General features: G+C 38.0%; 2 protein-coding genes across 2 annotated transcripts; both read left to right on the forward strand.

Annotated features, from left to right (window-relative positions):
* Positions 1-382: 382 nt before the first annotated feature.
* Positions 383-2,956, forward strand: hsd17b1 (hydroxysteroid (17-beta) dehydrogenase 1). Its single transcript, XM_026163661.1, has 6 exons — positions 383-567; positions 834-995; positions 1,080-1,259; positions 1,408-1,501; positions 1,620-1,803; positions 2,246-2,956. Exons 1-6 carry the CDS (start codon positions 384-386, stop codon positions 2,396-2,398), a joined length of 957 nt encoding a protein of 318 aa, XP_026019446.1. The 5' UTR covers position 383; the 3' UTR covers positions 2,399-2,956.
* Positions 2,957-5,178: 2,222 nt separating this feature from the next.
* On the forward strand, positions 5,179-8,768 carry LOC113019992 (coenzyme Q-binding protein COQ10 homolog, mitochondrial). Its single transcript, XM_026163662.1, has 5 exons — positions 5,179-5,388; positions 5,787-5,939; positions 6,248-6,440; positions 6,856-6,957; positions 8,241-8,768. Exons 1-5 carry the CDS (start codon positions 5,285-5,287, stop codon positions 8,391-8,393), a joined length of 705 nt encoding a protein of 234 aa, XP_026019447.1. The 5' UTR covers positions 5,179-5,284; the 3' UTR covers positions 8,394-8,768.
* The last annotated feature ends 1,950 nt before the right edge of the window (positions 8,769-10,718 follow it).

Consider the following 10,718-nt stretch of genomic DNA (forward strand, 5'->3'; position numbering starts at 1 on the left):
TACAAGTCCAGTACAGGATTTTGCTGCCACCTGGTGCTCATGTCATCGGTGCCAATTAAAAATGTAGCCAATGCACAGACACATTGTTAATATGTTAAAAAAACAATGTTGTTCTTTCTCTAAACTAATATTTTTCTGAAATGCACACACATTATATTTCCACAGCCAGCCTATATAAACGTGCATGCACTTATATTGCTGGAAAATTCATCAACCACTCAAAAACATGACAATCTGTTTCCCACGCATCTCAGGTGGAAGGAATGAAACTATATCAACAAGGACATGAGAAAAAAATAGAAGGACTCCAGCTGGCTGATAATGGGCAGATGTTTAGTCTTAAATGTCCTTGTGATAGCGTAAGATGTAAAAACAGTTTTAACATGCCTCCATTTTATTCCGTGGCTCATTTTGCAGTATCCTCCTCGCTTTGCTCCACCGGCTCTTTTAATGTAGGTGAGTTAGGCTCCATGGATAAAAAGGTGGTGCTTATCACAGGCTGCTCCTCGGGGATCGGTCTCAGCTTGGCTGTCCGGCTTGCCTCAGACCCAGACAAAACATTCAAAGGTAACCACAGCTGTGTATGTGTCAATCTTCTCTTTGAGAATATACATTACATTAAAGACTGGCTTTTAAGAACCAGTAAAACCACTAAGATGATGTACACTGTGCAATTTTATGTGACCTACACAAATAACTTAGCAGATGAATCTTCCATGTACATTGTTAATTAAATGTTGTGTGAAAACCATTTACCTCCTTGGGGGTCAACTCTGTAAATTCCTTTTTACATACACATTCAAACTCGTCATTAACTGAAGCTTTCTGTTCAGTGTATGCAACAATGAGAAACTTGTCTAAAAAGGAGCGTCTTTTGGAGAGCGTGAAAGGCCTGCACAGGGATACTTTGGACATACTCCAAATGGATGTGACCGATCGGCAGTCCATCCTGGATGCAAGAGATAGGATTGTGGAAAAACGCATAAACATTCTGGGTATGGACCCGTGCCAGTGTGTTCCGATTAGGATTGGAAAATGTGATTTGAGTGGGTTAATGTGCTTATCCTTGCTATTTGCAGTGTGTAATGCTGGTGTGGGTTTGATGGGGCCACTGGAGGTGCAGTCTTTGAACTCAATGAGGCACATCCTGGAGGTTAACCTCCTAGGTACCATCCAGACCATCCAGGCATTCCTGCCACAGATGAAGGCTCAGAGCCAGGGACGCATTCTGGTCACTGGCAGCACCGGAGGCCTTCATGGTGAGAAGTGCAGATGGTTGAGGAATGTCAACAATGTTCTGCATGTGCAGTTTTTGTAGTGATTTGATGGAAACCCTATAATTAGATCATGTTGATACTTGTTACCATGCATAGAATTTCCAAAATAAGCTTTTAGAGTTTCTTATAGGGCTCCCATTTAACGAGGTCTACTGTGCCAGTAAATTTGCAATAGAGGGAGCATGTGAGAGTTTGGCTATTCTCCTGAAACACTTCAACATTCAGTAAGTTTCATAAGTTGGCTGCATGTTGTCTCGTTAGTTCAAAGACTACTTGTGTGTATAAAATTAAGACGCAAATATGAATTAAGATACACCATTGTCCAAATGCTACATCCTACAGTGTGAGTCTCATTGAGTGTGGTCCAGTCAACACTGACTTCTTGGTCAACCTGAAGAAGACGGAGCTTGGGGATACGTCTCTCCAACAGGTTGACACCCAGACACAAAGGCTGTATGAAAAATACCTGCAGCATTGTAGATCTGTTTTCCAAAATGCTGCACAAGACACTGAGGATATTGTGAAGGTATGTTCCATGTTTACAGAAAATCATAACTTCATTAATTTCTATTTGAGGTTTTAAACAATGGCAACATTTAATTACATTTGCTTAATTTTATAGGGACAATGCATTTTAAGTATGACAATTGTTGTCCATAGTTGACCTTTTACATCCACAATACACAGCCTGAAATAACATATTATGTCTGCAGGCTGGCATGCAAAATAAGAAAGGAGTTAAGTAATATTAAATCATTTTAAAATACACTGAATCATTTTCTTTTTTCTGTTAAAATAAAATTAATACATCCCTCAACACTAATCATTCAGTGATTTAACCCAGACATTGATCATTTTAGAGCTCAAATAAATGAGTGAGCTTTCATGTGCTAACCACACACATATGTATAAAATTTATTTAAATCTCTAAACGTGTCTACTATTATGTGTTTGGTTTTTTCCTGAAGGTATTTCTAGATGCCATCCAGTCACCCAGCCCTGCCTTCAGATACTTCACCAGCACTACTGGGCCACCTGTAACCCAACTGAAGGTCACAGAACCAGATGACTCATACATCAGTGCTATGAGCAAAATCATTTTCTCACCTGAGGAGCAATAATTTTGTAACGACTGCATCACTTCGTGTGTAAATGTTGTTCCTGTTTTACTTTATGTACACGGGTTAATGTTTTGCTCAAATACCCTTGACTCCTGAAACACAGTCTAGAGTAGAGTTCACAGGATTCACTCCATGTTCTATTTTTGTGTAAGGCCTAAACATAGTACTCCTTATCATAAAACAAAAATGTAAAAATAGACTCTGTTCTAGTTGGTGGAGACATTTTTGATAAGCATTATTCCTGATGCTTGAGCGATAGAGCAGTTTCTGCATTCCTCTAGTTCCACCCACACTAGCTTGCATATTTTTTACTTTGAGCTATCGTGCTTCAAATCACTGCATTCATTATAAAAGTCAAAACACTGCGTGCAGAATTTTCGTAGACGATTTTTGATTTGCTGTTTTAAGCACAAATGGTCATATAGGGGACTTCTGTATGAATGACAGACACTATATGTTTCTTTTCTATAGCTTGCTTGAATGCTTGCTTTAAATTTCCCATTCTGGCATAAATATGTAAAGAATATATCAATAAATGAAGTTTTTAAATACCTGAAATAACTTGAATAATTTGGCTTGTATACTTTTTGTGAATTTATCTACAGGTGCTATTGTGGCCCCTGCACAGTATCTCTGTCTGCAGTAAGGGAAAACTGCTATGACTATTTGATAATGCAGATAAAGTATCATAAAGCATATTTCATAAGTATTCATTGTTATGTAAGGGATTATGTGAAACAGTGAAATTGTGCAACAGTTTCCATTTATACAGCTAGTTCTATAATAATAATAATAATAAATTTTATTTATGAGCGCCTTTCAAGTCACCCAAGGACACTTTACAATAGGATAAAACAATTAGTAAAACAATGGCAGAATAAGAACAATAAAATAAAGCACAAGATAAAATGAACAAACAGTGTATTCACAGTGAATATGCAGATTTGAACAGATGAGTTTTGAGTTGGGATTTAAACTGGGGGAGAGAACCAATATTTCTTATTTCAGGGGGCAGAGAATTCCACAGCCTGGGAGCAGAGCAGCTGAAAGCTCTGCTTCCCATGGTGGTGAGGCGGAAGGAAGGTACAGTAAGCTGGACAGAAGAAGAAGAACGAAGTGAACGGGCAGAACAAGTGGTGGTTAACAGGTCAGAAAGGTAAGAAGGAGCGAGGTTATGAAGGGCCTTGAAGGTGAGCAGAAGAAGTTTGAAAATTATCCGGAATTTCACAGGGAGCCAGTGAAGTTCCTGAAGAACAGTAGTTCTGACTACTAACTCTGTCCACTGATCATATATATTCCCACAGAAAACAAACAAATGACCTAATTTATAGATAATTACATAATAACACTGGAAATTTAACAAGTGTGTTTTATCCCAGAAGCCTGCATGTTGTAGGCAAATTTTCTTATGTACCCATTACAAAGGGTGTATGATGATATCTATCAGCTGATCGACTACAGGCCTGTCAACGATTATATGTAGCTACTAAGATGCAAGTACAAAAAATACTATTTCAGTGACATCTTTACACAACAGTGACATTAAAAAAGACAAAGGCTAATAGAAATTATGATTCAAGATCAGAGAAACAAAGAACGGCCTTGAGTGGCTTTCCATTTTAAATGAAATCTAAGGAGTTTTAAATACTAAGGAAAGTAAAGAAATCTTGTTGTGTTATAATAGATTACAGGGATAATCTTAACATACTGACGTTTAGCTTTTAAAGCAATGAACTCTGTAAAGTTAAATGTATAAAGACTGAAGGAGGGCCAGCTGGCACAGCATCCGTTCCTTGTGTCTGGCTCAGTCTGGGGTTGTTGAGCCCATGAGTAGTTCCTATTCTAACATGAGACAGGTTATCTTGTCTGCACCTAGAAGTTTCTGACCTGTCCTTAATAAGACTAATGGTGCTTCTTAAACCCTTCCCTTCTCAAGTGCCCTAATTCCACTCTCGAAGATACTTAAAAGGATCTTGCACCGCCTCTTCTCGCTGTGTTACCTCATAGGCACTTAATTCAGCAACACTTAAAGGCATGCTGACTTTCAAGTGTCAGCTGTATTACGGAGATCTGTGTAGTAAGAATTAGGCAACAGCTGTTGTATAATGTATGAAAACTAAATCTAGTTTTTCTCCTGTCCCAAAGCTAGCCTACTTCTACATTAAACATTACCTCTACAGTCACTGTGAACTTTATCTTTATTACTCTGTATTCAAGTCCAAGTTCATCATGTGCACACATCATGTGCTTTCCTGGACTCGAGTTGGCTTGATCTTTGAAACCTTAAAAAGTTCTTTGAACTTGGTTGTCAAACACTTTAATTCAGTCACAAATTAATCCTAGGGTTCATGCAGCTGACTGAACGTGGACCTGCCTTTTCAACATGTGGGTTATATATAAGGCTATGCAACTATAGTTGGTCCTAGTATCACTTCATAAATACACACTAAACGATACAAAATCTACTTCTTAGGCCTTTTTCACACATTTTTGAGGAAACACGTGGTTCAACCCGGAAACCGTAATAAGAAAGAGCAAAACAGAAATCCACTGAGAATATAGATCCTATTGCCCAACATTTTTGTCTATCTGTGTAAATTTATCTTTTGAGACACAAACAAACAAACAAACAAACAAACAAAAAACTCCACATTTTGAGAGTAGCCTAGCTATTTTTTGCTCTAATTTAGGAAGTATTGCTGTCTTAATCGCCGGTGATTTAAAGTTCACCTCAAAGTGACCTGATTGGCCAAAGGCTGCCGCGCTTCCCGTTACGTCACTGCTCTTTTATTAGATAAGCGGTGCGTCTCTTCATTCGGAACAAAGCCCGGTTATTATAGTTGGTTTGATCACTCTAGTACGCGTCACCACAAACTAGGGGGAAAAATGACCAACAAGACGACTCCTGTTCTCCTCAAAGCGCTGCTGGAGCTATATGAAGCCCACTCTTCAAAGGTTGTCCGGGGAAACACTAAAAGAGCAAATTTCAGGTGAGTCAAAGGAATTTTAAAACCAAGGTTTGCCCAGGTGGGTGTTTGAGTAACGGGCATTTGCAGTTGCGCTTGTTTTATTGGTCACAGGATAATTCAAATATAGTTTAATCTTGTACATTTTTTTTTTTTTTTTTTTTTTTACGAATGGTAGGTTTAATTTGTAGTATATGAAAAAAGTAAGTAAACCAACGCTTAAGATGCACATTTAACAGATATGGCCCTCTTGCTTTTCTGATACTACATACAATGAATGTTAGCATACATGTTTGGCATTGCCTTTGGGGAAAAATACTGTGTTGATGGCCATACATTAAAATATTGTGGGATTTTTATATAATAGCATAGTGATTGAACAGATGATTAAAGAGCTCACAAATATGATTTCCTCTCCTCAGGATCTTGGGTTCTTCTGGGATCCTGGAAGCAAGAAGGGCAAGCCTCCAGTTCTCCCCTAGCACCTGTGTAAGCACGCCAAGCAGAAGCTTCATTAACCTGGCAGCTCCCATCAGTAACCGCAGGATGGAGTACACTGAGTGTCGGACGTTGGGGTGAGTGCCCCCTTGCAAAAGGACTAAAATAATTATGTGAAATGTAAACAAAATAACAGATAATGGCTTATTTGAAGAAATGCTAAAAACTTGAGTCTTGTCTGAGTACCTTTTACTATGTACAATGAGTTTTAAAGTGAACAGTGTTTTTGGGGTCATATTTCAGGCAGAGTTGATGAGCGTTAGTTTAATCCTCTTATCTTGTATAGCAGTCTACAGAATTTCTTTGGGTTCTGGATAAACCTGAAAAAATGGATGCAGAGGATAGAAACTGAAGTGTTTCTGGTTTTATGTGACTGTGTGTTCAGGTATACTCCAGAGCAGATGTACAGTGTGGTGGCCAGTGTGGACCAGTATCAGCACTTTGTTCCCTGGTGCAAGAAGTCTCGGGTCATGAGGGGGCGAAACGGTGGCCTCCTGGCAGAGCTAGAAATCGGTTTCCCCCCTCTTGTCGAGCGATACATCTCTGAGGTCACTATTGTTCCAAACTACCAAGTCAGGGTAAGTATCTGGTCTCTTACTTTTTAATCAACACCTACCGAAACACACATATAAAAACATTTATGACATGTATGACATGTGGAAAGCTCTTTTTACTGTAGGCCACCAGTTAAGATGAAACGAATCACCATTTCATGATGGAAGGAAAATATGACTGTCTTAATGCCATCATTACATTAAAGTATACATGTTTTTTACAGATCTGGGGGTTTAATATTAGACTTGTTCGACTATCACTTAACAAAAATGTGCTTTTGCATAAAATTATTTGTAAAACTTTCATTATTAATCGGTATATTCCACATTTTGCACAGCACTGTAGACAGTTTCTATCGGCATAATGCTTTATTTGTGATTTTTATGAGTTTGATGCCTTGTTGCAATCCTTGATGAAGAATCAACTGTTTTCAAACAGGCTGTATGTACTGATGGATCTCTCTTCAGCCATCTTGAAACAATATGGAGGTTTTCCCCTGGAGACGGAAACGCAGCAGACTCGTGCAAAGTGGAATTCTATGTAAGTGTTTGTGGTACACTTAATATTTGACACTGGAAGCCATCTGGTTGTGCAGCAGTACACTGGCATAAAACTACACTGACAGTGACCTTTTGCATTAATGATTAACCCTTGGATGCACAACCTACCAATACCTACACTCTTCCACGGTTGGGGTCAAAAATGACCCCAAATAGAAACAATGCATTTTGCTATAAACTCTGTTGTTCTTCAAAATCTTTAAAACAAAGATTTGTAATATTTTCATATTTGGGTTATTCCTCATAAAACATGATTGTGACATGAGGCCCTTTGCATTTTTATTTATTTTTTCATTAATTTTAAGAAATTGCTGTTTTTGTATCCTTGTATCACTTTTGTATGCTTGCTCTGCATATACTGCAGAAGCTGGGTCTTTCCTCTGAAAGGCACAAGTTGTTCATCCACTGTAACGCAATCCCTGAGGATGAATTTCTGCCTGCAGTTGACCAGGAACAGGCCCCATATGTAGCGGAAAACTGCCATGTGGTTTGTTTTCAGTCTGTAGGCTCTGGTCCTCTTGTCATCAAAGTGCAAGAAACGGCGAATATGTTCAAAACTTTGAATTGACATAGTGGCCTTGTACAATGGGTTACGCAGATGACTCCCAAAAAACACACCGACTGGTACATCCCAGTTCTTCTCACTTCCTGCAAGAATGGTCAATCAAATGAAGGCCAGGAGCTTAAGTTTGATTACATTTTTCCACTCTTTTCCCTGTTTGTGGCTTCTCTTCATGCCTCCATGTTTGTGTATGACAGCACCTCTTCTATTAAATTATCAAACATGAACATCTTCCATGCATCTATTGGGGAGACAGTACTAAACCCAGGTGCAAGCCCTGGCCGACTAATTCAGAATATTGTGGGGGGTCATTTTTTCACCCCACGTGTGCATCTAAGGGTTAAAGGAATTGCAAAATTAGATAACATACTTGGCTGAGACTAATTTCTTGTTGTAAGTTCTTGTACGGCTCTCAAGTGGATTATCAGCAAAGAGGAAGTATTGCGTAAAACCTTATTATCGTCTAAATTTAGTCTTGAGTATCACACCGGTGTCCCTTGAGGCCTGAAATAGCCATCAGAGAACAGTGTTAAGGAGCTGCTAACAGGAGCACAGATTATCTGATTACCAACTTTAAAACGCCTCTGCTAAAGATGTGCTTGATTTCTATTTTTAGTTTGATCTTTTTCTTTCTTTTAAGTAAGTCTCACAGAAGAGCATCTCCTCAGCAGTTTCCTAACAAACCTGTCCCCATTCTGCAGGTATCATTTGAGTTCAAGTCTCTTCTGCACTCTCAGCTGGCCAGCGTCTTCTTCGATGAAGTGGTTAAGCAGATGGTTAGTGCCTTTGAGTCACGGGCAGCAAAACTTTACACAAACCAGGAGGAGGTACCGCTGAGGAGGCGGTCGGCATGAGGCGACACCTTTGACCTTTCATCCATCCAGGTGCTTTTGGAGCCCCACCAGCCCACTGTTTTACCTGTTATTGACACTTACACAGGAGACTGGATCTTCTCTTTGCACCCATAGTATATTTTTGAATTAACATGCACAAGGAATACACCTAAAGCTATTTATTTGTAAAGCACAAGCTGATTTCTTTACCTTGCCCTGCATTTATTTATTTTTGTGGATTCAAATAAAGTTAAAGTTTTAAGGCTCATGTGGACACTTTGAAAAATTTTAGTTAATGTTCTGAAAAGTGACTTCTACTGAAAGCTCAAATGTGGTTGAAGACCTCGTCCTGTGCAGTATTTATCAGTGGAATTAAAATGTCTTGTTTTTGGTAAACTCTCTGCTCTGTTTGTGTCATTTGTAGCATTTAAATTTTCTTAATGTTTCCATGTACTGAGCAACATCTGCTGCAAGAAAAGATTTCCAGTGTAGCAGACTAGTAACTGCTTACTCCTCATGTTTGGGTAAGCGTTCTGGATAAATAGCACTGTCAACCTTGATGGCTGATACTGGCAAACAAAGTGATAGCTACCAATGTCGTCCGCTGATATTGGTTATTTTGCATGATTTCTAAAACAGACGAAAAAGCGGTGCGTGGAATTTTTTTTTGCAAAGTCATATCTGGTCGTTCCTCTATGCACCTGTTTTATGAAATGGAGCTGCAAAGTGGATTTTCAGTTACCCATAACATGCGCTGGCTTTTTGATAACAAGCTGCATGTTCCTCCTCTTTAGCCCGAAGGACACTGCTTTTCCAAACTTCAGTATTTTCATTATTTTTAACACAGTTTGGACAGTTTGTCTGCTTTGTCTGTCCTTTTAATATGCTTAATTTGCATGTTTTAAAGTTGTTTTTTGTCTTTTAAACTGTACCACACTTTGAAAACCTCTTTCAGTGGAGTTAACAGATGTAGTTCTGAATCTGTGCAATAATTTCAAGTACTTGAATTTCTGTTTTGATGTGGTGCCACCTGCCGGTCAAATCCCTTCAGTGCTGATTTTTAGCCATGTAGCTCTGTACAGAAATGTCTCCCAATTCTCTGAATCTGTTAATATTATGGTTTAACCTTGGTTGGGGAAAAGCCAATTTAACTCATATATATATATATATATATATATATATATATATATATATATATATATATATATATATATATATATATATATATATATATATATATATATATATATATATATATATATATATATATATATATATATATATATATATATATATACTTTGAGGATATAATTGCAATTTCAATTTTAGAAATGTTCTGAAATTGTGCAATGGTCTCTTATCCTTAAATGTCATTCTGCCTGTGGGTTTTTGTTTTATTTTTAATTTTATTTTATTTTAAACCAAAAAAAAAATTAAAGGTTTTCTTACTGAACATTTCTGTGTTATTCACTTTGATCGTGGGGAGCTACATAGCTTCCTGCTTATTCACTAACCGAGGTCCCTCCCCGTTTGCCACAGTTCAGTGACACTTTGAAACATTGTATTTATAACATCTGTCTGTCAGAAAAAAATGAGTTTTTCATGTGCAGTGGTCATTTCCTTATTTTTTTTTTTTTCTTTTTCTTATTTTAACAAAACAAAAATCTGATTACAGCACACTAGAACAGCAATGGAATTAAAAGAAAAGAAAGCCCCGCCCCCAAAGTTTTTTTTTAAATGCTACAACAACCAAGGCTCATACAGCCTAGCATTTGTAAATGCAAACGTACATGCATTAAAAAACGACATTTCTTCTGAGCTTTCAGGCCTTTTCCATCATGGTAAAGAGGTAATGAAAATACTCCATTAATTCATGGTAAACCTTCAAATGAGCTACAATTGTAAATAACTTCAAGACCTTGTTAAGAAGAGCATTTGCATGATGTTCAAATGCATGATTGCATGATGGGGGGGCTTCCTTGTAGATCTATGCAGCAAAAGAGTCTGTCAGGCATGGATTCCCCTCAGGACAGAGCAGAGTGCATGCAGTCGAAATGTGGTGAACAATATTCATTATTGACAAACCAGCAAATTAAACCCAAACCACAAACTTTAAACACACAACTGGTGAGAGTGCAAACTTTTTTTCTTCAGGCCAATTTAAACCTCAACAACATACAACCCAATTAGTTTCCTTTATGTTGCATATTTTAGCACACTGCTCCAGAAAAGGACAAACCACCTGTGTTAATTAGACTCCCTCACCCTGGTTGCAGTCCGTAAATAAAGCTCCGCTACCACAATGTGATTTTACAGCGTGAGAGTGAAAAAACAAAGAATCAGACC

This window comes from Astatotilapia calliptera, chromosome 4, assembly GCF_900246225.1.
Source record: "Astatotilapia calliptera chromosome 4, fAstCal1.2, whole genome shotgun sequence".
NCBI classification, from domain to species: Eukaryota; Metazoa; Chordata; class Actinopteri; order Cichliformes; family Cichlidae; genus Astatotilapia; species Astatotilapia calliptera.